A 27,006-nucleotide genomic window follows, 5' to 3' on the forward strand; every position below is an offset into this window, starting at 1 on the left:
GGGGGGGGGGGGAGCTGAGAGGAATAAAGAGCAGGCCTGTGGGTCAGGTGAGAAGGGTGAGCCTGAGCCCGCAGGTATTTTAAAAAAGGAAGCTACCCGAGGCGGGCTGCCCACACCTGCTGAAGAGGGAATCCGACGTGTCCTCTGGGGGATTTCCAAATTTGGGAGAAATGGGGACTTGGCTTTGGTGAAGATTCGGTGGTGCTCCAAGCCAGAGGGGCGGCTGCGCCAGGGCCTACTCCAGAGACTTTGCATGTGTGCAGTTCTAGGCCGGGCGAGTGTCTGGTCACCACAGCTCAGGCAGGGTCTCCCTAGAGATGCGGGATGCGGGATGCGGGATGCGGGACGGCTGCAGCAGCCCCTCGGGAGACTCAGTCAGGACCCTGCGCATTTTTCCCCCCAACAGCAGTAGAGGTAGGCAAGGCGATGGAGAGGAAACAGTCTCTCGCTTTTCCGTGCTTCCGGACTCCCAGGTGAGAGCTGCGGCTCCCTCAGTCGAGCCAAAGCTATGCCCTTGTCTTTCTTTCTCTGGAAAATCACGGGGAAGCCGGTCCTTCTGGGACTGAGTAGCTGAAGGCCTGGACCCAGGCACTTTTCCGTTCTGAGGCCGTCCCTCTGACTGCCCACAAACCCTTTGGCTGGTTCCCAATCTTTACTTCCCTCTTGGTCCAGCCCGAACCTGCCTCTAACCTGAGCCTCCAAAAACGACCCCATAACCCCGTGTGGCTTCTTCTCTTTCCGCAGGACCAGGTGTAAAGAGGCCAGCGGAGTGTCTCTTCAACTTGAGTTTCTCCAATAAATCTGCCCTCCACTGGGTGTTTATAAATTATCTCCGCGCTCTTGTTTTTTTTTTTTTTTCCCTTTCTTCTTCTTCTTCTAATAGAAACGTTTTCCTTCCATCAGAAATTTCTGGCACGGTGTAGGGATGATTTAGAACAAGCCATTGAATTTCTACCCCACCAGTGAGCCCTCAAATCATGACCGTAAAATCCCCCGCACTTGATAAAAATGTTCGCTTCAGCAACAACTTGACTCTGCTTTAGCTTGCCTCACCGACCCAACCCCTCATCCTTGTGGAACACAACAATAAAAACCCAGAGCCTGGTTCACTTTCCCTCCCTCTGGCCCCCTCCTTTTTTGTCTCCCTTCTATATTCACTGTACTTTAGAAGGCTGAGTGAAACCTGTAGTACAGCTTTTTTGGAATCGTGCTTTCATTTTTACAAAGATCCCGGTTCAGGGAACCCAAAAGAAAAGCACCTTAGAGAACGAGCAATGGATTGACTTTATTTGTAAAACTGATTCTGCCTTTGTTTTAGAACATTTTTTTCCTCCTTCTCTCTCTCTTTCTGGTCCTCCTCAGTTCCCTCAGGAGACCGTTGGTTCTGCCCGGCACCCTGAGCCTCCCCGCCTAAGGTCTGACCCTCGACCAGCCATGTGCCAGGTACACAGAGGAGGGCCTGGGCTCAGAGTGGGACAGCCAAGTCATTTCTGGGTCCGAGACCTCAGATCTTCAGATGCTCAGGGTTCAACTGAAGGCACCCCAAAAGGAGAAGAGGGGAAGTGGAGACCTCGGTGGCCTTGGTTTTTTTTTCCCCCTTCACCCCAAGGTTAGTCCAGGTGGTCAAATGGCTATGGGGATATATACCAATAACAGGTGCCTTTTAAACACCCACCGTAAAGCCTTTGTCTAAGGCATAAGACAGCAGTAACCAAGGCCTTGGTAGGTATCCTCTCGGTCTCCATTACCCTTACCTCTTTTGCTGTGTTGACGAAGAGGGTCACTGTCTACACCTGGAAAGCTTGTATGTAGAAGGTATGGGTGATTGGCCCAGAAAGCTGAGTGTCAATCGGACTTGGGTAACTGAATGCCAAGGCCCAGGGCACAGGTTTAGAGCCACATAAGGTAGCATCCTTTGATAGCACCAGACCCTTCCCTTTAAAGTGCTGATTAGGCCAAAGTACCTCCAGAAGACCCTCCTCTTTCCCCTGCAGCCCCCAGCCCCACCAGCAGGTAAAGCTCTTGCAAACTGCAGAATTGGCAGCTGCCTGCAGAACTTTGTTCTGTCTTAGCACACTGCCTTAGCACACTGCCCATTAACAAGAAAGTTTCTTCTTCCCCTCTCAGGCGTCCTTTCCACAGAAAATCTCGAGTGTTTGCTTAACGAGGGAAAGTTATGTGCGTGACCTGGGTGAGGACAGATCTCCGGGTGGTTTGGGGGTCTCCTAAGAGGGTGTAGGGGCAGGTGTGTCTGCAAGGGAGAAGGAGGCGAAAATCTCGGGGAAAGTCACCGTTTGCGCCGAAAGGGGAAAAAAAAAATCCACAGCAACCCATAATCGGTCTCATTTCAGCTTAGTCACCCCCACCGTGCTTCAGTCGGGCGGCGGGGGCGATCGAAGCTGCAGTTTTATAGCTGTGGAGGAAAGAACTCGTAAAATGCTAACAGCTTTTATGCGCTGCAGCATAAACAACAACAGACTCCGGCTTTATTGCGTTTTATAGTTTGTTAAAGAGTTTACAGCCGTTTTTTGGGGGCTGGTTACCCAGCCAATTCCCTCCACACGATAGTTAAACCTTTATCAATAATAAGGAAATTGATCATTAAAGCCTTAAATATGACTACCTCGTTTGTTTGAAAATATGTTTAGGAGAGGAAGCTGTATGATTTGATAACTTGTATTAAAATACCAATTACATTTATAGGACCTTTTAAAACTCGGCGCAATTAAACCGTGTTCTTTTACATTTTTCCGAAGCGACCCTGACATTTAGAAAGACTCCAATTGCCTCGTTAAAATCGCGAAATTAACAGCGTGCCTACGCCAGCCACAGCGTTGTGGATGTGTGTGCGCATGGTGTTTTTCCGTGACTCCCCCACATCAGTCTTTGGGGGTGGTCTGCGAAGGTATTTGATTTGTTGTGAGGCAAGAGATATCTCATTAATGTAGGTAGTTAAACAGATTTAATCCGTATTCGTTCTCTCTCTTCCCCCTCCCTCTCCCCCCCTCTCCCCCTCTCTCTCCCTCGGTGTTTTTTTCTCTTCCCCTCCTTTTTTTCTGCCCTCTCCTCACTCCCTGGCGCTCTCTCGCTCTAGCTCTCTCTCGCGCTCGCTCTCTCTCGCTCTCACCCTCGCTCTGCGTTCTGTCCGGGAGGAGTACCCAGAAGCCAATAGGATGCGGGGTCTCTAATGGATGCAAATGATGGTGAAAAGACGGGGCAAAATATGAAACAACTCATTTGGAGGGAAGTAAATCACCGAAAACTGTTTATGAACTGGCATCCCTTCTTCGAAATGTAAAGCGAGGACCTCTTTAAGTGGCGGTATATTTTTGTTTGGGGGGTGGGGGGTGGGGGGAGGGCGAGCGAGCCGCCGCTGCCATGCAGGCTTAGACTTTTGCAGGCTTCGCTCTTCTATTCCTGGAAATCACAAAAAGTGTGGCGGCTTTGAGATCTTCTTCGTCTTTTCTTTCTTTTCCTTCCTTCCTTCTTTCTTTTTTTCCCTCCTCCCTTTTCCTCTCCTTTCCTGGCGAGGGTGACTAGGAGCCGGCGAATCCGCGTTTTTTTTCTCTCTCTCTCCCTCCCTTTTCCCCCTCCCCACCCCCTCCCCAACAGCCCCCAACTACAGCCTGCGCCGCCGCCGCCGCCGCCGCCTCAAAATTCAATAAAATGAGCTCTTATTTCGTCAACTCACTGTTCTCCAAATACAAAACCGGGGAGTCCCTGCGCCCCAATTATTATGACTGCGGCTTCGCCCAGGACCTGGGCGGCCGACCCACCGTGGTGTACGGTCCCAGCAGCGGCGGCAGCTTCCAGCACCCTTCGCAAATCCAGGAGTTCTACCACGGGCCATCGTCGCTGTCCACGGCTCCCTACCAGCAGAACCCGTGCGCCGTGGCATGCCACGGCGACCCCGGCAACTTCTACGGCTACGACCCTCTGCAGCGCCAGAGCCTGTTCGGTGCGCAGGACCCAGACCTGGTGCAGTACGCAGACTGCAAGCTCGCGGCAGCCAGCGGCCTGGGCGAAGAGGCCGAGGGGTCTGAGCAGAGCCCGTCGCCCACACAGCTCTTCCCCTGGATGCGCCCTCAAGGTGAGCTCCCGTCGGACCTGGACCTGACAGGGTGGGAAGGGGCCAGGGGGGCTCCAGGCCGGTGGGGGGGGGAGGGCTGGTGGACAGTCCGGGAGCATCTTCTGCTCCTAGAGGACTTGTGGGCTCCGTTCCAAACACCTACCTCCTCTCCCTTCCTTCCGACTTTCTTTTCTTCTTTTTTTTTTCCCTTTTCTTTTTGCTTCCTTTGAAGGGGGGGTCTCTAAGCGAATTTCCTGAATCCATAAACCCCTCACCCTCCTTAACTTTTCTTCTTCTCCCCCCCCCCCCGCCTTTCCCCTTTTAATGTTTTATGGGGGCTGTGGAGAAAGAGTGGTGGGAGTGGGGGCGCTCAACGTTTGCACTTCTCAATTGCTTTATAGTTTAATTACCCTGAAGAAACTTTTCTTCAGGCGCAAAGGCTCTGGGGGCTTTTCAAGGTGGGTTCGTGGTCCCCCACTCTGGCTTTTTATTCTTACTCCCCCCTCCACATCCACCCTCTTAAACTTTATGGCACTTTTAATGTATCTGAACCCCCTATTCTGGTTCTAGTTACCAGAGGAAGGGGCACCTCCTTTATGGTCCCTGCAGATTCAGGGCTGTCTAGTCCCCCCTCTTCCCCTCCCCCCGACCGCGTCCTCCGCACTCCCCCTCCCGCTCCCGCGTAAGGGTCCCCTGCCCTTATTATCTTGCTCTCCTAGGCTGGTTCACGAATCTTCCAACCTTCTCTGTCTCTGCCCCCTCCCCCACCCTCCCCTCTGTCTCGCCCTTTCCCCCATTCCCAGCAGCCGCCGGACGCAGGCGAGGCCGCCAGACCTACAGCCGCTACCAGACCCTGGAGCTGGAGAAGGAGTTCCTATTTAATCCCTATCTGACTCGCAAGAGGAGGATCGAGGTATCGCACGCGCTGGGACTGACAGAGAGACAGGTCAAAATCTGGTTCCAGAATCGGAGAATGAAGTGGAAAAAGGAGAACAACAAAGACAAGTTTCCCAGCAGTAAATGCGAGCAGGAGGAGCTGGAGAAAGAGAAGCTGGAGCGGGCGCCAGAGACCGCGGAGCAGGGCGATGCGCAGAAGGGTGACAAGAAGTAGGCTCCAGCTGGGACTGCTCGGGCCCGGACTAGCCCGCACGTCCGCCGGTCCCTCCCGCGACCACGCCGCCGCCGCCTGCCCCCCCCGCCTCCGAGAGCTCCGGCCCCGCGAGCGGAGCCAGGAGCTGGGCCTCCCACCGCAGCGTCCCCCGCCGCGCCAGTCCCCGCTAGTGGTAGTATCTCGTAATAGCTTCTGTGTGTGAGCTACCGTGGATCTCCTTCCCTTCTCTTGGGGGTCCGGGGGGAAAAAGAAAAAAAAGAAAAGGATTTTAAGCAAGGACTCCCTCGTCCTGCGAGGGTGATCGACTGCGGCCTGGCAGAATCCCCTCGCCCCCGCCCCATGTAAAAAAAGCCTCCTTGTGCAATGGTCTTTTTCCTTTGAACGTGCTTCTTTGTAATGACCAAGGTACCGATTTCTGCTAAGTTTTCCCAACAACATGAAACTGCCTATTCACGCCGTAATTCTTTCTGTCTCCCTCTCACTTTTCTCTCTTTCTCTCTCTCTTTCTCTCACCGCGTCCTCATCTTTCCTCGCAATCCCCCCCCCCCGCCCTACCTCGCTTTCACTCTTGCTTCTCTCTTTTCCTCCTGTCCCCCCCACCCCCACCTCACCCCTTTGGTTTGACAATTTTGTCTTAAGTGTTTCTCAAAAGAGATTACTTTAGTTAGCATGCGCGCTGTGAGCAATTGTTAAAAGTGTTCTTAGGTTTACTGTGAAGAGAATGTATCCTGTATCTGTGAATTGCTTTATGGGGGGGAGGGAGGGCTAATTATATATTTTGTTGTTCCTCTATACTTTGTTCTGTTGTCTGCGCCTGAAAAGGGCGGAAGAGTTACAATAAAGTTTACAAGCGAGAACCCGAGACTGGCCCGGGCCGCCGCTCCTCATTCGCTCTTAGGCGCCTTGCAGGGCTGGGGGTGGGGGGAGCGGGTCAGCGGGCTCCTGGGCTGGCCTAGGCTAGGTCGCTGAGAGGAGGGGGCGGGGGCTGGAAGCAGGTGGTGCGAGTCCCTGGGCCCAGGGGCGCAGGGGGGGTGAGGGAGGCGGCTGAACGTGATTGGAGGAGAGAGGATCGAGGGAGGGGAGCCAAGAGAAACCCCCTCCCCTTGCGTTGGGAGGCTGAGGGACCAGGGAGACTCCAGCGCCCAGGCCACTCTTGGGAAGAGACGTACCCAGGCTGGTGGCTAGTGTCCCCTGCCGCTTTTCTCTTTGTTTCCGTGTGTGTGTGTGTGTGTGTGTGTGTGTGTGTGTGTGTGGTGGGGGTGGGGGTGAGAAAGATTCAGTGCAAGGCTTCCGAGTTTATATTTCCATTTTTTTTTTCTCGGACTCAGGTTGGGGAAGCAGGAGCAGAGGGAAGAGGTTCCTCCCTGCCTCCCCTCTCTGGGACGTCGCCACTTTCTCCCAGTTTCTAGGCCGCGGCTTGCCGCAGCCTTCCTTCCTTCGTTGCCTCTGCCTTCCTGGCAGCCACGCTCCACTGAGTGAGGCATCCGCCTTCCGGAACCGGGAAAGCAGCGAGCCGGACCCAAGCCGCCCTTTTCCCTTCCTTTTTCTCCCCGCCCCCATCCCGTTCATCTTAATTTTTGTATATCTTTTTGTCACCAGAAATCTCAGTGTCCAACGCCTGTTGGGTTGGATTCCTGCTTTAGGGACGCCTTGATCACATCTAGTTACTGCTGCTGGGGCACTAAGAGACAACCGGGAGGCCAGGCTTGCCTCGTCCCTCTTTTTGGGAGAAAGGCAGCAGCTCCGGTGAATTAACCGGATTTAATAAATATTCGGCCCGCACCACCCACCACCCACCAAGTTGCGAACATTCAATCCCTGCGTCTGTCTCTCGCTCTGTAACCGGCTAGGGGAAATGGGTGGGGGATGACAACACGGATCGCTCAGAGGTTATTTATTTTCTCTTCCACTGAATTCCTTCCTCCCCAAATCTCGCCTGCAAGCTGCCTCCAGCCCGCGGGGGTCGACAGCGGCCCTTAAGCCCCCCAGCCCCAATCCTCAGAGCTCGGCCTTCCCATTCATTATTGATCATATTTTATAAATCCAACACCACACAATTTTTTCCACATTACTGGGAGCCTCCGGGAGGCCATCATATCATTGGCCGAGGGGATATCACGTGGGCCGGGGTCACGTGGTCCGAAGAGGAAAAAGGGGGTCCTTTTGGTGTAAATCTGGACTCTAATTCTGTAATATATCAAGGAATCTCGTAAAACCGACACTAAAACGTCCCCGACTACAAATCATCCGGCCAAATTATGAGTTCATTGTATTATGCGAATGCTTTATTTTCTAAATATCCAGCCGCAAGTTCGGTTTTCGCTCCAGGAGCCTTTCCCGAACAAACTTCTTGCGCCTTTGCCTCCAACCCCCAGCGCCCGGGCTATGGAGCAGGTCCGGGCGCCCCCTTCTCCGCCTCGGTGCAGGGTCTGTACTCCGGCGGGGGGGGCATGGCGGGCCAGAGCGCGGCCGGCGTCTATGCGGCCGGCTACGGGCTCGAACCGAGTTCCTTCAACATGCACTGCGCGCCCTTTGAGCAGAACCTCTCCGGGGTGTGTCCGGGCGACCCCGCCAAGGCGGCTGGCGCCAAGGAGCAGAGGGACTCGGACTTGGCGGCCGAGAGTAACTTCCGGATCTACCCCTGGATGCGAAGCTCAGGTAACGCCGCGCTCTGAGCGGTCCCGAGCCGCAGCGTCCGGGCCACGGTCCCCAGAAGGGCTCCCTTCCGGCCAGGGCACCCTTCTCTGTGTCCAGGTTACTCCCGGCTGCAGATCGGCCATTGCCACGCCGTTTAAGTCTGGGATGGGACCACGCGCGCCGCCCCCACTCCCAGTTTTGCTCGGTGTTCTCAGGCCCTGGCGGATCTCTTTTTGCCGACGCCACAGAGCTTAAAGCCCCCAGCCCGCCCCCAACCCTTCCTCCGGGCCTTTTAGCTTTAAATATTTATCAGCAGCGCCGGCACGGGCTGGAGACGAGGCCGTTTGTCTTGCCTAGAAAGGCTGGGGTTTGCAGAGAATAGCCATTAGGGTCTCTCTCTCTCCCCTTCCCTGCCTGAGAGCTTAGTTCTGGGTGTGTCCCCCCTAGCCCGAGCTTGGGTAAGATATGGAGGAGGGGGCCATGGCGCTAAGCAGTTCTCCCCTCCCCCTTCCTTTCTAGCCAACCCCGCTCCCCCATTATTCCCATCAGGACAATTAGAGGTGGGCTCTAGAGGCCTGGCGGGAGGAGGGGGGGATACAGAAAAGATGAGGACCCAGCTAGGGACGTAGAGCCAGAGAGTGGTGAAGGAGTTAGTCTGAGACTCAGAGCGATGAGTCTACTGACACCCCCCCCCCCCCCCCCCCCCCCCGCCCTGATGGACTTAGGAGGGCAGGCTAGAAAGAGCCCCACAGGAGCATAGCTTTTTCAGGTGTCTTTCCTAGGGCTCCCTGGGCCCCTGAGGGACAGTTTGGTGGCATCCCTCTAGAAAGATGACTCTCCTCTTTGGGGGAAGGCTAGAACTCTGTAGAACCAAACCAAGAGTTAGGGAGTGCGATCCACCTAGCAGCAGCTTTTAGGAACCAGAAGGTCGCTCAGGTCTCCTTCAAAGTATCCTCACACGTCTTTTACATTTCCCCAAGGCAGATGGGTTTGAGAGCCAACCTCAAGGCTCAGAAGACCCAAGCCAGTCAGAGACTCCCAGACTCATGGGGTTGGGGGCCCGCGAGGAAACCAGCTCTTGACTATTGTTCTTCACCCCGTTTCTATTTCCTACCCTGTAATTGAACTGACCTTCCAGTTGGTTTATCAAAGCCCCCTCCCTTCTTCCCCCATCCCCTCGTAAATATTTCAGCTTGGCTTACAGCTGACTTGAAATTAAGGTCCCCAGTCCCTCCTCTCTCCTGTCTCTTTCCCAAGAGGGCCGACAGGACCATCGACCATCTCCCCAGTCTCCTTGGGGATTTGAGCCTGTGCTGGAAGTTCTCACATACCCTTCAGCCCTACCATAGGGATCTTCACCTCGCTCTCTCTTGTAGGCCCTGGTCATTCTTTCCTTCCTTGTAGTCCTGAAGGCCCAAAGATGGCTTCAGACAATTGGGTTCTCGGTGCAGGAAGGAAGGCAGGCCTTGCTTGATACTTACTGGGAAGGACTCATCAGAGGCCCAGTGCTGTCAGATTACTAATTCCAAGGTCCAAGGACAGAAAGTTCTTGCCTCTTCCCCATTCCACAACAAGTTTGGGTGGGGTCTGGGCCTATGGCCCCTTTTATTTCTTTTCTTCTCAGAGCAGGCCTAGAGCCCCATTCGAGGGACACTAAGACGGTTTCCTGAGCCCTGTACCTCAAAGGCCATCCGAGGTGGAAAAGGTGGACTTGGAGCCCCTGACCTGAGAGAGTGACTGAGGATTAGTTTGCCCTCGTTCTGTGCTAGCCCCTTTGGAATAGAGCCTCTAGGAGCCAGCAGCTGAGAGCTACTTGGTTTTCAGAAGCTCCTGGCTGAGCAAAACCACCCTTCATGGATAACTATGGACGATCGGGCTGGCCTGGGACGCAGCACTCGGCACTTGGGAGGCTGAATCAGGAGGATTGCTGCTAGTTTGAAACCAACCAGAGGTCATAGAAAGACCCAGCTTGAAAAAACAGAACAACTCTTGTAGATACACACACACACACACACACACACACACACACACACACACAAGAGGGAGAGAAAGAAAACAAATATTTGCCTTGAGAAGCTTGGAAATTTTTCTGCACATATGAAAGGGGTTAATTTAGTTCCAGCAAGGTGGTCTTTTTCTGCTGTCAAACCACCTAGGAAGGAGGTCTGAATTCTCTTGCTGTTTTTCACACACTGTTTTTGTCCCCTCCCCCTCCCTTCTCTCTCTTCCTCCTAAATACTGTGAGTAGGGACTGACCGAAAGCGGGGCCGCCAGACCTACACGCGCTACCAGACCCTGGAACTGGAGAAAGAATTTCACTATAATCGCTACCTGACTCGGCGGCGGCGCATCGAGATCGCGCACGCGCTCTGCCTCACCGAAAGACAGATCAAGATTTGGTTTCAGAACCGGCGCATGAAGTGGAAAAAGGAGAACAAAACTTCAGGCCCGGGAGCCACTGGCCAGGACAAGGGAGAAGCGGAGGAAGAGGAGGAGGAGTGAGGGACACAGAAAGCGAAGAGGAGGAAAGAGAAGAGAGGAGAACCCAACTGTGGGAACTGAAGCACGAAACTCAAATAAGGGGGCAAACTATTTAAATGAAAAGGTCTAAAAAGGAAAGAGAAGGGTGAAATTTGGGTTTCTTAACACTGTAAAAAAAAATACTACCTATGGGAAAGTGTGTTGTCTGTTTTTTTGTACAGTACGGGGAGGACATTATCTACCTGCTCTGTGGCTTTCTGGGATGTTGCCTCCTCTTTTCTATGTTGCTAGTAAGGTCTTTGTAAAATCTTGCTGTTTTGTAAGCCCTCTTTGAAGCTGTCTTTGTGAACTGTGGTTCCAGATGAACAGATTAACTGTGGTTCCTTGCCTACCCCAGTCCTCCCAGTAGCAGTATAGGGAGCCCCGAGGATCCGCTACCTTCTGTATCTGGTGCATTTGGGCTGCTGAGTCTAGCTCCTATCCACCAGCCTCTTTCTGTATATCTGAAGGATGGAAAATAAAACAGGATTAAATATCAACCGATGATGCTGTATTTTCTGTCTCCCTCTGCCTGGGACAGTAAGGGTTGTAGTGGGTGTCCCACAGGCCTTTTTCTGTCTGTGCTGGGTTTGTTTTTAATTTTCCAGATGCCCCTGCTATGGAGACTGCCAACGAATGAACCCCAACATCTCTCTCTCTCTCTCTGTCTCTCTGTCTCTCTCTCTCACACACACACTTCCTCTATACTTTCACCAAAACACACAATTCCCATATTTACAAGCTGACAGGACACAAATACATACATGGTTACAGTCACAAATAAACACAGACATTCTTATAGTCTCAGATAAACATACAGATAAACATACACAATCCCGGGCTCTATGCCCAGAACACATACATCCACATTCACACACACACACACACACACACACACACACACACACACACTCACAAGTAAACACATGTTCACAGTCACTCACAGACACATTCGTACACACCAGTATACATTCACACATTGGATTCTAAACAGAGAGTCACACTTGCCCCTAAGTAAATACATCCATGAGACCATATGCTCAGTCACACAGGCCCTAAAACACAACCCCCTCCACACCCCAATTTAAAAGCTTCCAGTTTTACAAATGCCTTCTCCTACCCAGGCCTTTAACTTAGACTATGAAATCTGAGCCTAGTGACCAGCCACAAGTACAGTGATGAAATCCAAAATGGTAGGCCTCCAAAAACAAATGGAAGGAAAGCGAAGGATGAACACCCATCCATCCCACATCTGGGATGGTTTGGGTAGAGGCCAGGCCAGCAAGTAGAGGCCTCCTAACCTCCCCAGGGCAACCTCCTTGCTAGGGTGCTCACAATTTTCCCACTCAGTCGGCAGACATTTTCCTTCAGAGTCATCCCTCGATTTTATTTCAATTTATTTTTACTTTATGTATTTAAATCTATTTCATTCTCAATTGACATGGGCGATCCATATGAAAATTTAAAACCAGAGGAAAACCAGTCCCCGTGCGCGACAGTGAGTTTACCGGGCTGGGGTGGGTGGACGCAGCAAGCCTGGCAGCACCCGCCGGCCGCCAGGGCTTCCTCTGCGCTGTCCAGCCTGCTCTTGAGTACGGCCAACCTGGAACCCTCGGAGGGGCACACACACGGGACGAGGAGGGAGAGAAGAAAAAAATAATTTTTTAAAAAGGGAATTATTTCGTTTTCTGCATTTGGTTACCAGAAACCCAACCTAAAATGTAGTGTTTTGTTTTTTGTTTTTTGTTTTTTTTTTTAAAGAAAGCCTAGGAAAGCAGAGTGAGTTATTGTTAAAATAAAATCAGGAAATTTGTAAATCCTTCATGACTGAAAAACCTAAAGGATAATGTCTTTACACCTAGACTGCGGGGCTCTGTTTTTTAGTATTTATTCGTTTACAAACCCTCAATTGTTTAGAGAGCATTATCTTAAACCGAAGGGGCTTGAAAAAGGTGGTTGGTTTCCGGAAAAATTTGCTTAATTTGAATTTGTAAGCGACAGCCCTTAAAACCCGCAGCTTCAATTTGTAAGAAAAAAAAAAAAAGCCCTTGAAACCTGCGGCTTCCCCGAACTGACCGCAGCAACCCCAGTGGAGCACCAGGCTTTCTCCTGGGGAACCTGGTCCAGAAAACTGGCGTTCAGGCGGGAGTGATCTGGCTTCTCCCTCCCCCAGTTTCTGAGGTGCTAAGGTGGAGAATCTGCTTGGCCCCCATCCAGGACACCTTCCTTCCCAAGGCAATTTTGCTAGACCCTGTGGACTGATTCTCCCCCCCCCCCACACACACACACAACACCTGCAATGTTGCACACCTCACAGGTGGGGGAACCCCACAGTCTCTAGGGCTAGGAATGTGGGGATATTCGAAGAAGGAGAGGGGGTCCAGGAGCTTTCTTTTTGTCTCGAAGCAGATAGAGGCTCCTAACACCGGCTGCTGCTCTGGCTTCACCTCCCAGTTACCTCAGAACATTCCCTTGTGGAAGACTGGGGGGTGGGGTGGGGATTTTTACTATAAAAGGCAGGCAGAACTCTTGAGGAAAAATGTGGAGGTTCCAGAGAAAACCCCGGTTCTAGCTGAACCATTATGGCTTCTCCACCTTGAATTCTGGCACCCCAAATCTCAGCCTGTCTCAGATTGAGGTTTCCCTAAAAAGAGAAGGAGAAGAAAAGAAGATGGCGACGGAGAAAAGGGTTGCTGGTGGAGCAGCCATGAAGAAATGCAATAAATTCCTTGTTGTTTTATGAAAATTTACAACTTTGTGATAGAAGTTTATGAGTGGTTGAATCCAGCGATTGGCCGGCGCCGGTCATGTGGCCGGGCGATCGTGAACATGAACTTTTTATCATTTCCCTGGTGGTTATAATGCAGCATTCTTTTGGACACCACACCTAGGTCGGAGCACTGCCGTCCTTCAGGGCTCCAGCCTCTTGATATTTTTATACTTCAATATCAGCTCGATAGAGCAGGAGAGAGAGAGAGAGAGAGAGAGAGAGAGAGAGAGAGAGAGAGAGAGAGAGAGAGGAAAGGAGAGGGGGGAGAGGAGAGAAGGCTGAGAGAGGGAAGGAGGGGTGGGAATTACACAAAAGAGAGAACCAAAAATAATTTTGATTCTTAAGTTAATTTACTTGCTGATCTGGGATTTTTAGCTATCATGAAGGCTAAACGGACAATCTGCCCAGGACTGCAGCCTGATATCATTTTTCAAAGCCAGAACTTACTCCATTTTCTATGCAAATGTCAGAAAAGCGAAACAACCTCCCTCTCAAGTCTGAGAAGGGGAAACGACGGCTCTCAGGTTGGGACAATATTATCTGGAAGCTGAAGAAGAAACCGAACGCTCCTTTTTCCCTCCTCCCCATCCTTTTGAATCCGGAGGAGGGCAACCCCCCACCCCCCCAAGTTCTGCAAAGGTAAGGAAGATTCTACAATTCCTATTCTTTTGCATCCTTTTTTTGGCAGGGGGTGGGGCTTACGTTTTTCTCCCTCCTCCTCCCCCCATCCCAAGACCGGGTTGAACCCCACCTCTGGGCGCTGCTGGGAGAGGCTTCCCAGGAAATTCTGTAGTAGAGACAGGGGTGGCTGCTTCCTGGAGGGGGAGCGGCTGCAGGGAAGATGGGGAGGAGGAACGGAAAGGGGCCTATGAGGCCAGTTTTATGTTGCCTTTTTAGCTGGGAGAGATCTCCAGCGAGAGGTCTGCAAAAGCGAGGGTGGGGGGTGTCTGGGCTACAGCCACGCTGGCCAGTCGCTGTGGCCCTGGTGTGTTTGTGCTCACCTCCCTCCATCTCTCCCTTGTCCTGGCCTCCGGGATTGCCCCCGTGCGGTTCTCTTGCCCAGTGTGGGTAACGGCGATTTCCAGGCTGCATTGGCACGAGGGGCGGTGGCGCTGAGGGACGTCCTGGTCTCTGTGGGGCCTGGAATCTCCGCAGAGGCCAGCCGAGGGCGAAGAGGCGTCTAGAGTGATATAAAAAGAACAATTCACAGAGAAATGTTCGCTATCTTCTTTCGGAGACATTTCTGAAATTAAAGGGTTGTGGGTGAAGGAACCCAAAGCGAGGGAGCCTCCCCAGGAAGCTAGCTGAAGAACGCCCAGCTCTTTGGCCACGGTACCTTGCCACTCCCGCCAGCCTGAGGGAGCCTGCAGGGAGAGAGTTTTGTGGTTTTAACGCGGTAGGTTAAAGTCTGTTGGGCTCTGTGTGATTTAATGTTGTTACGAGTGTTTTATTGGTCTAGGCAGTGTGGATTTTGGTGGAGAAATTTGTATATCTGATGTGGGCACATTTCAAACTTTCCTGGGTTTAAATGCGGTTAGAAAGAGACTTTTGCATGTTGTTTGAGGCTTGTACACAAAAATCCATTTGGTGTGTGGGTGTGTGGGTGTGTGGGTGTGGGGGGGGGTGATACAAAACAGAAAAGAAACCTAACTAAAGAATGCAATGGTGTGATCTGGGAAAACCTCCTGGGAGCTGGGTTCAGAGCTAAGTCCTGTCTCTCGCCGCCCAATTTTTGTTCCCTGGCTTCCTGAGGGTGGGGGAGGGGGAAAGATCTCTTGGGTATGAGACAGATTCCTAAAGTGGCTGGTAGGCTTCATTCAGGCCGGCTGGTGAGGGCTAAGAAATGGGATGAAAGGTCCCCAGAGAAGCTATCAGTGACAGAGAGATAAGTGACAGTGGGCACGAAGGACAGGAGACATTGTGATTTCGTTTGGCTTGCATGAATAAGGATTGTCTTCTTGTTTCTTAAGAGCTTGTCCTGGTGGTTCGGGCTCAGGCCTCTGGTTGTCTGGAATTTTAGTGTCCTGGGGGAGTTTGTGGGTACATTGGCCTCCTGAGCTATTAGGAAAGGGAAACGTAAGCCACTTGTGGCACAAGACTGGGGCTCCCTGGGGGCCAAGATTAAAAAGCGCTAGACACAGGCCTGAACCGGCCTCACGGACATACTTTGGTTTCTTAGCAAGCGAAATTAATCGCCAAAATCTAAGACCCTCGGACCCTATTTGCGGTGGGAAAATACCCCCCAAACCCACTCAAACTAAAAGGTCTTTCCCCCTTGTAGTCTTGGTGGGTTATAAATCGTCCCTTAGACAGTTTCCTCTGACCCAAATTATGCAGTTTGCTGCCATCTACCGTCCGTTCGGGGACAGGCGGCTTTGGCACAGCAAGTCGCTCGACACTCCCCGAGCCCTGCTGGTTGGCTTTGAGCCCCTGCCGCGCGGTTCGGTGCGATTCCGGCCCACGCTGATGCCCTCTACTGCATCTTAGTCACCTAGTGTAGATTAGAGAACAGAACGAGTCTCTTGCCACATTATCCTCAACCTTCTCTCGTCTCCTGCAGACCCCCACTCACCCCAGCCACAAACCTGAAGGCTGGTAGAGGAAGAGGAAGTCGAGAGGAGTAAGTAGTAGTGTAACCCACGGACAGGGGGTACTGGGCCAAAGGGTTGAGGGTTCAGACCCACGACCCTCATCACCACCGAAGACACGAGAGAGGCACGGTTGGGGGCCGCTGGAGAGATGTGAGGCCAAATCTGTTCAAGGTTTATTTAGTTTTCTTCTCAGCCAAGGGAAGGAGGGGGTCCAGTCAAGGGAGGCGCCGACCCGGCAGTTCCACTCGGTTGTCAAAAGACAAACCTAGTCTGTATTCTTCCAGTTGGTTTGTGGGTTTTGCCAATTCCTAAGCTGGCGAGTCCGTGGTGAAGGAGTTGAACTGAATTTTCTGGAAACTGATGGTGTCTGCAAGTGAGTGTTGGTCCCCTCCCCCATTCTCGACCGTTTCAAGCGAAATCGACGCAAAAAAAAAAAAAAAAAAAGCTTTGGTAGAAAATTGGGAGTGAAGAGAAATCATTAAAAAAAAGAAAAACCCCAAACCACTGTAATTTCCTGTCCTGCGGGAACCCCTCACACCCGGTTAACGGAACCGCTTTCCCAGAAGGGGGCGGCGAGGGCGGGGTGCGCGCCTCCGCTGTGGCGTTTGGAGTCTTGGCCCCTGTCTCACCGGTTACTGATTAGCTCGGGCTTTCAAGCTGCGGAGGAAGCTTGGCTGCCCCTTTCAAGGTGCTGTGGCCCCAGTTCTTGGGCGGGCGGGGTGGGGGTGGGGGTCCAGGAAATTGCCTGCGGTGCCAGGCTGGCCAAGGTGTTAGTAAGGTCTGGCTGGGAGCTGAGGGCCTAGGCGCTGTGTAGTGCTGGGGGCACACAACATTGCTGTTTCCAGGAGCCTTAGGCGCCTCTAGAGTCTCAGCCTCAGGAGCAAATCCTTAAGCTTTTTTTTTTTTTTTTTTTCTCCCTGTGTTAAGAGTTTCTCCCTTTCTGGCGGCTAGATGGCCAGGCCCGGTTTAGTGAGTCGCTCTGCAGGAGGCCCCAAGGGATCTGGCAGGAAGGTCTGGGGCCCTCCTAAATTTTTTTTTTCTTTTGGCAACCAGAAGGAAACATAAGGAGGGGGAAAGTCAGGTTAGTGTAGGGCTTGAACCACTTAGGAAGCTCTTAGGGTAAGGGTGAAGCAGAGGAGAGAAGAGAAAGGTCGTCCACTCCTCCTACAAGATCAGAGAGGATGCCGATCATTTGCATAATGGAAATGAGGTCTTTGTACTTTGCGATTTGGACTAGTCGATTTTAGGGCAGAGTGTCCAAGTAAAAAGCCCTTTTCCAATCTGTGGAAGCCATCACATTGCTCTACTGGGGAACATTTCAGACGATCAGAATCCAGGGGAGGATGGGATTTGAGAGATTTTTCATCCCCCTCCTCACCCCAGGTAAAGTTGAGGGTGGAACAGGAGAAGGTACCTACTACCCAAGGAACTTGGGTAGGGGTTATCTCAGAGAAAATAAGAAGCTTAGATATTGTCTCACTACCTCCTCACACAGGCAAATGCCATTCCTAAGATTACCTTCCGGAGGTTTTCTCTCTTGAGCTGAAAATGACTTAAGCAACATTTCTCTGGGAGCTGGAATGTGTGTGCTTACCCACGGGACTGCAGACTCAAAGCACAGAAAAATCACAATTATAAATCCTGCCTGTGGGGTATCAGGACAGTCCCACTGATGTATACTCAAGACTTGGTATATATTTACACCCCTCCTCCTGTGAGTGAGGGGGCAGCGACCCTAATGGAGAACCTGGCTGGTGCCTGCTGTGTGTCTAAGTATTTCCCGGTGAAGACAGACAAACTGAGGTGGATAGAACCACAGACAGATCCTTAAGAGATCTGGCTCCAGAAACCAGGCAGTCTCTGGCCCAGCTCTGCTTGCCTGCTCTTTTTCCCAAACAAACGGATCAGATGAATAAACGCTCATAAATACCTCTGGGCTTAGATAAGAGCGATGAGGCGCTATTTCCTTTCATGCCTGACTCCAGGCGCCCTGGCCCTGGCCGTTGTGGCTCCATCTTCAGACAAGCAACCTGCAGAGGTGAGGTTAACTCAGGGGCTGCAGCTCTAAAGGATAAGGCAGTTCTCTTCCTACCTCTATCACAGGAGAAAGCCTCCTCTTTTTTGGACCATGCTTTACACGGACTTTATTTCTTGTGATGAAGACATTGTGGCCAGGGAGAAAGGCTGAGGCCCAAGGCCCAGCCTCAGTGGCAAGAAAGGGGGAGGGTCCTTCCGTGCCTTGTTGCTTGATGAAATAGCTCCTATTCCTCTCTCAGCATGGGCCCAGCATTTCTAGACTGGAGAGCGTTGCTGCCTTCCTCACCATTAGGAGGTTTGAGCTTCTTTTTTTATGCGCCCCCCCACTCCATTTGATTAAGGCTAAGAGAGACACCCAGGGATGCTCATTTTGCCACAAAGGGACAGCCTACCAGTTGCTATGAGTTCAAAGAACTTCGGAGGCCACATTGCAGCCAAATAAATCCTCCCCCTTGATCACCCATCCTCAGCTCTTTCCTATTATCCGTGGGCAGAGCTGGCCCACAAAAAGGAGCCCAAAGAACAAGGCAGAGGTGGGTCAGCCTGGCCTGGCCTCAGGCACCCTCTTACACCCAGTCCTCCCTGTCTTCAGGTTGGATACACCATTTGCATTTTAGAATGTCAGAAATACCTTGTGTCCCCCACGCTGGAATCTGTCCTTATTTTCTTTGGATGAGAGAGGGGGAGAACATGGACATTCTCTTCAACTCCCAAGTCCTTAACAGCAGCTAAGAAGGTGATGCAAACCTGAGACATGGGAGGTGGTCTGTAGAGTGGATGAGAGACAGGAGAGATGTGGGTTTCTAGAGCTAGAGCGGACATGCCAGTTTGATGGTTGGAAGATGATGACTAAGTCCCTAGGAAGACCTAGTAGCCTTCCCTCCTTATAAAACCAAATCTAAACCAAGTCTTGGGATGGGATTCCAAAAGGGAACTACCAATTTATAGAGAGAGCAGGAAAAAGAGAAGGCTCTCAGTCTCCAATATGAGACTATCTAGATTTACGGGAACATCCTTGGTTCTAAAACTCTGTAGCCAGGGATTCTTCTTACATCCTTTAGCATGAGAGATACTGACAGATGAGGAGACCAAGCGAGGGTCGCAGGAAGAATGGAGATGCAAACAAGTAAAGTTACCTAGGCTGAGGTTTACCCTTCCTCTTTCACTTGCCATCACCAAGTTTAAGGATTACTAGTATCTTTTTTCAAGGCTCCAGTCTCAGTCAAGACTGCAGCCAGGATAGCTGAGCTGTCCTGGGCGTAAGGACGGCTTGCCAGAAGCAAATAGCCTCGGGGAGCAGCCAGAGGGAGAAGCTGGACTCACACACCCCCGGCTGTTCCTTCTTCTGGCTGTCCTAGGCAAAGGGATCTGGTTTGCCCTCCTCTAAGCTCGAGAATTGGGTTGAAGTCGTGATACGATAAACCTAAGCTTAAAAGGGGGAGACAGACCTGATAAACAGAAAAACGATTTTCCAAATCTGCGAAGGAGGGTGTTTCTTCTTTCCTTGTTTCTAAAATGAAGCAAATAAACGGACAAGTCCGTTCTCGGTCCCCCCCCTCCCTTTACCAGCACAAACCCCTAGAAACAGACCGTTCCCCCTTCATTCTCTCTCAACGAGATTCGAGGGTATTTACCGAGCCCTCCCTGGAGGGAACGGGCCCTTGCAACGCAGGGGTTAACTTTTCTGAAAACACAATTAACTTTTGCCTATTCCTGCGTGGGGTGGGGGGAGGGTGTATTTATTTCATCACTGGGGAATGAGATGCTCTTCATCTAACTGCTTCCTCCTCCCTCAAAAGCACAGCCGTCTCTTTCGCAGATCCTACGTAGGTGGATCAGGGGCGCGTTGTGGAGGGAGGGAGAGAGAGAGAGAGAGAGAGAGAGAGAGAGAGAGAGAGAGAGAGAGAGAGAGAGAGAGAGAGAGAGAGAGAGAGGAGGGGGAAAAGGTTGATAGGTTTGTGCGCGGGTCCCTCGTGCAGGCTGCGCTCCTCCTGGGTGCTATTTGACAATTCCTGCCTCTGCCATTGGTCAGTGTTGGATCAGATGGTTGTATTTCCTTCTGGCCCTCACTGGCACCTCGCCATCCCCCCTCAGCTAAAACCCAATCTCGGCTATACTACTAATAGGCGCGGCGCTCGGACTATAAAACACAACAAATCATAAACCCGGCGGAGCAGCAGCGGCCGCGCGCGCCTCCCCTCCCGATGAGTTCCTATTTCGTGAACTCCACCTTCCCCGTCACTCTGGCCAGCGGGCAGGAGTCCTTCTTGGGCCAGCTGCCGCTCTACTCGTCTGGCTATGCGGACCCGCTGCGGCACTACCCCGCGCCTTACGGGCCGGGACCCGGCCAGGACAAGGGCTTTGCGGCGTCCTCCTATTACCCACCAGCCGGCGGCGGCTATGGCCGGGCGGCGCCCTGTGACTACGGGCCGGCGCCTGCCTTCTACCGGGAGAAGGATGCGGCCTGCGCCCTCTCCGGCGCCGACGAGCCGCCCCCGTTCCACCCCGAGCCGCGCAAGTCCGACTGCGCACAGGACAAGAGCGTGTTCGGAGAGACCGAGGAGCAGAAGTGCTCCACTCCTGTCTACCCGTGGATGCAGCGCATGAATTCGTGCAACAGTGAGTGAGACTTCCCGCTGTCCCGCGTGGGGGGTGGGGGTGGGGGACAAGCAGAAAGGCAGAGTGTCAGCATCCCCCTACTCCAATTCTCCCACTGGGAACTAGGTGGGCATCTCAGCAGACAGGGCAAGATTGCCCCCCACCACCACCCCCCCCCGCCTCCAGATCAGTCCTCTTGACCGCAGAAGTTGCAAAGTTTGCAAAGTGCCAGCTGCACAGTAAGGCAGGGGGACTAGTAAGTGGGCTCTCAGAGAGAGTCAGGCTAGGATTGTTGACCAGAAAGAGGACAGAGGACTCAGTCTCTGGTCTTGTTTTCCCCTATGCTCTTCCCCTCTCTTGTCCGGATCTGAGGGAAGGGGGTGTCCCGCACCCAAAGACCACTCCATTAAAAACAAGAGTGCGTCATGAAAGGGGAGGGGTGGCATGACGCCGGCAAGGGAGAGTTTACTGGGTCCTGGATTGTGTTTCCCTGGGGCTGGGGGAGGAGAACTGGGGAAAGGGGACCAGGAAGCTGTGAGACACTATTACAGGGGTGGTAATAAGTCTGAGGAAGGAAGAATAAAAGGGGGACAGGCGGAGGGAGTGAGAAGAACAAACTGGCGCCTGGGTCTCAGGTTGGATTATTTGTCGGCTTCAAGTCCCAATTGATGTCCATTAGCAGGACACGAAAGTGAGGAGCTGTTAATGCGGACTATGAATCGATCCACGTCATTAGGGATTAAGGGCCAGAATTTATCATCGAGTAGGGAAGGGAGAGCCGGATAAATGGAAAGGAAGGGAAAGAAAAGATACAGCTCACAGGAGACACACCTGGCCAGCCCCTCCCCCAAGCTCAGGTGGGAGTCCAGCCGCCCCTCCCCTCCCCCACCGAAAGTCTAGACAGAAAGAAAGCACAGGCCTCGGAGTCCAGGAGGGAATCTGGAGGGGGCGCTGGAGGAGTAGGAAACGGGGACCAGGGAATGGGAGGGGGAAAGACTACTCCCGACCAGCTTAGCTTTAGGTTTGAGGGCCAAGTGGGGGAGGGGCTATGGGCTCGGTGTGGTGACCCCAGGCCTCAGTTTCTCCTCTCTGCGTAACAGGTTCCTCTTTTGGGCCCAGCGGTCGGCGAGGCCGCCAGACCTACACACGCTACCAGACCCTGGAGCTGGAGAAGGAATTTCACTATAATCGCTACCTGACTCGCCGGCGGCGCATCGAGATCGCGCACGCCCTGTGCCTGACCGAGAGGCAGATCAAGATCTGGTTTCAGAACCGGCGCATGAAGTGGAAAAAGGAGAGCAAACTGCTCAGTGCGTCTCAGCTCAGTGCGGAGGAGGAGGAAGAAAAACCAGCCGAGTGAAGGTGCTGCAAAGGGAGGGGGGACGCGAAGGGAGAGGTCTGTGGGGGAACTTAGGGCACCCAAAAGCCCCAGAAGGCTCTGCGGTCGGGGGAGTCTGGGGACTTGCTGTCCAGAGCACGACGGGCGGGGCCCAGCGCTCTCCTGGATGCCCCCTTCTGCAGAGCTCTTCCTGGGTGCTTGGGGTATGCCCACCCAGCACCCCAGCGCCTCCTCCCTTCCCCGAAGAACCCACCTTGGCCTCATCAGGCTCTCTGGTGAGAACTGAGAATCGGACTCACTTGCTGTCTCCTGGAAGCAGAGCTGAATGCTCATGTCCTTGTCGAGTCTCATTTCGTCCATGTCCCCCGTGCACGGTTCAATGGTAGATTCGTTGTCCCCTCAGCAGGGGCCTGAAAGACTCCCTGACCCCAGACTCGTCTCTCCTACCCCCCTCCCCAAAGCCACTGGAAGGAGCACACACTACCTAGAAGGAAGAAGAGGAGCCTCAGAAGAAAACAAAGTTCTATTTTATTAATTTTCTATGTGTTGTGTTTGTAGTCTTGTCTTAGCTCTCTGGACGTGAAATACTTCGGTAATAATATTAATATTATTAATAATGATTATGATGATGATGATGATAATAAAGATGTGAAAACTCGCAGCTCAATCACATCCAATCTTTCCCTGTCATTTTCCCCCCTCCATAGCCCCCCAGCCACCTTGTCACCCCTGAGCCTGAACAGCAAAGGCAAGAATCAGGGTCCGCCCCAGGGCCTTGCCAGCCTCCAGCTTCCAGCCTCTCAATTCGGAAGTTACTGTTGAGATAAAAGCAAGGAGCCAAAGGCAGAGGCCAGGGATCGACCCTCCCAGGCCCCAGCGTTGGTTGCGCGCCTCTCTGATGCTAAATTCACAATTGCCTCTCCCATTCAGACGTGGAGATGGAGAAAGCCTTTTCCCTCTTATTCTCTAAGCTTGCCTCGGTTGTGAGACTCTGGAGGGATGCCACTTGAGGCCTCCTTGCCCAGAGCTCTGGAGAGACGGAGCTGGGCGGGTCTAGGCGCTCTGCAGCTTTTTTTTTTTTTTCTGTCCTCTTGGAGCCAAGGCCCCTGGCCTTTGGCCCGCCCACATGGCTGTCTCTGCCGGCCTTGGCCCTCGGATCCCCGGCCTATTGCTCCGGAGACTGAAAAATGAGGCCACTGGGCATCTCTCCACAGCTTGCCTACAGGCTCCAGGGTGCCCCTTCTCATATTAAGTAGGAGCTCGGTGGCCAGGAAGAAGATGAGAAGCGGGCAGCAGAAGGCTGCAAGGGCCCGACTTTATCTTGCTCTTCGGAGACCCGAGGGCAGGGGTCCTGGTGATGTGGCCTTTTTGGTCTCACCTTCTCAACCCAATATGGCTCATTTTCTCTTTCCTGCCACCCACATCCGAGCCGCAAGCTTCGGACCCCGTTTTCTTTTCTTCCTCCTCCCTCTCTCCACCCCCCCCCTTTTTTTTTTTATTTTTAAAGAAAATAGCCGTCTGGCAGAAGGGGCCCAGCTGCGGAGATCTCTGGCCGCCCAGCGAGCTCAGCAAGGGGCCGCCGGTCTTCCGAACCTCTTCCCAGGGAAGGCGGTAAGGCCGATGAGCAAATTCTCCAATTATTAGCCACCAGCAACAGAAGGCTTCGGCTCTGGCCTCCGAATGAGATAACTGGCATCTGGCGCTGGCGAGCTTGTTAAAGGGGGTCTGTTTAAACCCCAAACTCCCGCCTAGGAGTTACCACCCAAACCTTACCCGCCCAGGCGGTTGCCGCTCTAGTCTTTGCCCGACAGTGTTTCTCTTTTAGGGTCCCTGTCCACCTGGATTCCTAGGCCTAGGCTTAAGGATGAGAGGTCAGAAGGAAAAATCCAAACTTCCCAGGGGCCCAGGAGAACGAAGAGCTTCCCTGCCTTTTCCAGCCTCCCTCCAGCCTAGTCCTGCGGCTCTCTCTCGTGTTGTGGACCCGCCGCTGAAGCCTAGCCAGGAAGCAGGCCTGGCTGAGCTAACAAAATTCTTATAATTGTTTTTCACACTCAATTTCTAACCTCCCCCCACCCCATTTCCTTACTCAAGTTGGGCACTGGCAAAGCTTAAGGAGGGAAGATCTGGCAACTACATTTGATCATATTATCCAGAGTTAAAATAATAATGGTGATGATAATGTCAGAGAGGCCATAAATAGAGGGGACAGCTGCACCCTAACAAAGTAGGCAAAAGACTCAAATCCATCTACCTAAAGGTTCAACCCTTTGGGTGAGCTGCGGGCCGGGTTTCTTTCTTGCTTGGCGGTTGCACAGAACCAGCAAAGAGGATGCCTACGCCGCCATGGCGGCCTGCGGCCCGCGCTCCCGTCAATCGCCGGGAGGTGGCGCGCTCTGCTCAGAGGCCAACGTCAACCTTCTCCCTGTTTTTCCCCCTTCTCACTTTCTCCCCCCCTCTCGGAGGCTCGCATTGAATCGGCCCTAACGATTCTCCGATCGTCATTATTTGTAACCATAGAGCATGAATTACCTCTTGAGGTCATCAGCGAGAATTTACGACTGGTCAACAAAAGCACGTGATTCCCTAACGCCCCCCCATCCCCCTTCTAACCCCCCCCATATTTGGCCGCATACATAGCAAAACGAAGTACAGTGCATCGCTATAATTCATTAATACATCATAAATCGTGAAGCACAGGGTTATAACGACCACGATCCACAAATCAAGCCCTCCAAAATCACCCAAATGAGCTCGTACTTTGTAAACTCCTTCTCGGGGCGTTATCCAAATGGCCCGGACTATCAGTTGCTAAATTATGGCAGTGGCAGCTCTCTGAGCGGCTCTTACAGGGATCCCGCTGCCATGCACACCGGCTCTTACGGCTACAATTACAATGGGATGGATCTCAGCGTCAACCGCTCCTCGGCCTCCTCCAGCCACTTTGGGGCGGTGGGCGAGAGCTCGCGCGCCTTCCCCGCGTCCGCCCAGGAGCCCCGCTTCAGGCAGGCGACGTCCAGCTGCTCCCTGTCCTCGCCCGAGTCCCTGCCCTGCACTAACGGCGACAGCCACGGCGCCAAGCCCTCTGCTTCGTCCCCTTCCGACCAGGCGACCCCAGCCAGCTCCAGCGCCAATTTCACCGAAATAGACGAGGCCAGCGCGTCCTCTGAGCCTGAGGAAGCGGCGAGCCAGCTAAGCAGCCCGAGCCTGGCTCGGGCACAGCCAGAGCCCATGGCCACCTCTACAGCCGCGCCTGAGGGGCAGACTCCACAGATATTCCCCTGGATGAGGAAGCTTCACATCAGCCACGGTAATTCTCCATCTCTTTTTTGTCCTCTCTGCATTCCTGCCCTGTGTTGGGGGTGGGGGCGAGCAAAGCTTGGCTTTGCCTCAAATATAGATCCCCCTTTTTTTTTCCACCAAGAGGGAAAAGTGTCCGAAAGGATCCCCATAGCTCCATAGACAGAGCCAAACAGGGTCGTTTTCTGGGGGATAGGCATAAAAAAAAAAAAAAAAAAAAAAAAAAAAAAAAAAAAAAAAAAAAAAAAGCCAATTTGTTGCCATGTTCAGCTTAGGTTTTGTTTACCTAGCCAGTCACCGGCTTTAGGATGAAAGATGGGATTTGTGTATTGTGGGGAAGGGTCCTGATTATTCCGAAATTCTGAGACTGCTGCTAGCAAAGGGGGAATGGGCTGTAAACCGAGCTTTCTAGGGCAGAAGTGCATCCGCTCTCTTCCCTCCCGGGCGAGCTGCCGCCTGAACCCAGCCTAGGGTGAGGCACTGGGAAGGAGCCAGAGACAAAGCCGGGAGCATTCACTATCATCAGAAGTGGGGGCTGCTGGAGAAGGGGGGAGGGATGAAGAAATAGAGTCTGGATGCGGGCATCTAGAGTGAGGAGGTTGGGAGCTGCGGTGAGCTGGGTGCTGGGGACGCCTGGGTCCTGCTCCCCGCCCCCTCCCACTCAGTGCCCCCTCCTTTAACCGGAATAACGTTGCCTCCGGGCTCTCCTCTAACTGCTCTAGATATGACTGGGCCAGACGGAAAGAGGGCCCGGACCGCGTATACTCGCTACCAGACCCTGGAGCTGGAGAAGGAATTCCACTTCAATCGCTACCTGACCCGGCGGCGACGTATCGAGATCGCCCACGCGCTTTGCCTGTCCGAGCGTCAGATCAAAATCTGGTTCCAGAACCGTCGCATGAAGTGGAAGAAAGACAACAAACTGAAAAGTATGAGTCTGGCTACAGCCGGCAGCGCCTTCCAACCTTGAGCCCATCCGGAGGAGCCCTGGGCGGCCCGAGAGCCCGCACCACCCCCAGCCCGACCCTTCCAGTCTTCCCTGCACTGCCGCTGCCCGCTGGGGACTAGTTCCCATGAGCCTGTCACACCCCAGTCCTGTGTTACAATTATTTTGTTTGGTCTTAGGTCTTCCCATGGCTCCCTCTCTCCTGGACTGGTTATCTTGTTATTATTGTTAATAATAATTATTATTATTATTTCCCCTCTGTGCTCCCCACTTCTCTTGGCTCGCCCCCAAGTTGCCAGTGTTTCTGAATGTCCTCGTATCTGTGGTTGCGCTCCTTTCCCCCCAGGAAAAAGAAAAGAAAAAGAAATTCGCATGTTTAATGTGACTTCCCCTCCCCATCTGTGTTCTAACTTATTTATAAAAGGATGATGGCTGTATTTTGAGTTTCTGCTGGAATCTTCCATAAGGGGCAGCAGTCGAGGTTGGGTAGTGCTGGGCCCAGCTGAGCTGGCCTGGGAAATGGAGACCACGACTGTGTCTCTTTTCTCCCCCTCATCCTTCTTCAGCTCAACCCCTGCCCCCACTCCCTAGGCTCAGGTAGCTTGTTCCTTGGGGTGGGAAGGGAGCTAGGGAAGGATCAAAGTGTGGATATTGAGAAGAGGGGAGGAGAAGAGCAAGAGTTAAGCTCCTGCTGCCTGGTAGGCCCCACAAGGCCTAGTCTGGAAGTGTATGGAATCAGAAAGAATTCTCAGTGTAAAATGTCTCGTGATTTTTCTCTGTGAATCCGTGGGTCTGGCTAGAAGGCCCAAAGCTTGTAAATACGGGGGGTAGTCTGGGTCAGGCCAATCACTTCCTCTCTTTACCCATTTCGCTTCCAAGACCATTTGTAGTGAGCGAGTGGATGCTGTGCTATGTGTGAGATCTGTCTTTGCCAGGCCTGTCTCAGTGATTAGCTTTTGGTATGTCTGTAGCTTTCCTTGAAGTCGAATAAATGTTTCCCCCACTCCATTGCCCTCCACTTGTCTTTTCTCAGAGGGTTTGCCTCTTTCACCATCCGGCACAACCTAGTCCAAGGCCATCTTCAATAAATC

General features: G+C 52.7%; 4 protein-coding genes across 8 annotated transcripts; all 4 read left to right on the plus strand.

Moving 5' to 3' along the window:
• Nucleotides 1-2,604: 2,604 nt before the first annotated feature.
• Nucleotides 2,605-6,042, plus strand: Hoxb8 (homeobox B8). 2 transcript variants are annotated; one of them, XM_031352959.1, is made up of 2 exons: nt 2,605-4,090; nt 4,873-6,042. In XM_031352959.1, exons 1-2 carry the CDS (start codon nt 3,667-3,669, stop codon nt 5,178-5,180), a joined length of 732 nt encoding a protein of 243 aa, XP_031208819.1. In that variant the 5' UTR covers nt 2,605-3,666; the 3' UTR covers nt 5,181-6,042. The 2 variants fall into 2 exon arrangements, with proteins under 2 accessions (XP_031208819.1, XP_031208821.1); XM_031352961.1 differs by having other exon boundaries at nt 3,042-4,090; nt 4,876-6,042.
• A 408-nt stretch (nt 6,043-6,450) lies between these two features.
• Hoxb7 (homeobox B7) lies at nt 6,451-10,838 on the plus strand. Its single transcript, XM_031352962.1, has 2 exons — nt 6,451-7,838; nt 10,066-10,838. Exons 1-2 carry the CDS (start codon nt 7,439-7,441, stop codon nt 10,317-10,319), a joined length of 654 nt encoding a protein of 217 aa, XP_031208822.1. The 5' UTR covers nt 6,451-7,438; the 3' UTR covers nt 10,320-10,838.
• A 2,054-nt stretch (nt 10,839-12,892) lies between these two features.
• Hoxb6 (homeobox B6) lies at nt 12,893-22,344 on the plus strand. 4 transcript variants are annotated; one of them, XM_031354631.1, is made up of 3 exons: nt 12,893-13,746; nt 19,830-20,354; nt 21,434-22,344. In XM_031354631.1, exons 2-3 carry the CDS (start codon nt 19,940-19,942, stop codon nt 21,691-21,693), a joined length of 675 nt encoding a protein of 224 aa, XP_031210491.1. In that variant the 5' UTR covers nt 12,893-13,746; nt 19,830-19,939; the 3' UTR covers nt 21,694-22,344. The 4 variants fall into 4 exon arrangements, with proteins under 4 accessions (XP_031210491.1, XP_031210494.1, XP_031210492.1 ...); XM_031354634.1 differs by having other exon boundaries at nt 19,862-20,354; XM_031354632.1 differs by lacking the exon at nt 12,893-13,746 and adding an exon at nt 14,281-14,503 and having other exon boundaries at nt 21,434-22,342.
• A 269-nt stretch (nt 22,345-22,613) lies between these two features.
• Hoxb5 (homeobox B5) lies at nt 22,614-26,923 on the plus strand. The gene is made up of 2 exons (XM_031354629.1): nt 22,614-24,979; nt 25,692-26,923. Exons 1-2 carry the CDS (start codon nt 24,418-24,420, stop codon nt 25,937-25,939), a joined length of 810 nt encoding a protein of 269 aa, XP_031210489.1. The 5' UTR covers nt 22,614-24,417; the 3' UTR covers nt 25,940-26,923.
• The last annotated feature ends 83 nt before the right edge of the window (nt 26,924-27,006 follow it).

This window comes from Mastomys coucha, unplaced genomic scaffold (genome assembly GCF_008632895.1).
Source record: "Mastomys coucha isolate ucsf_1 unplaced genomic scaffold, UCSF_Mcou_1 pScaffold5, whole genome shotgun sequence".
NCBI lineage: Eukaryota > Metazoa > Chordata > Mammalia > Rodentia > Muridae > Mastomys > Mastomys coucha.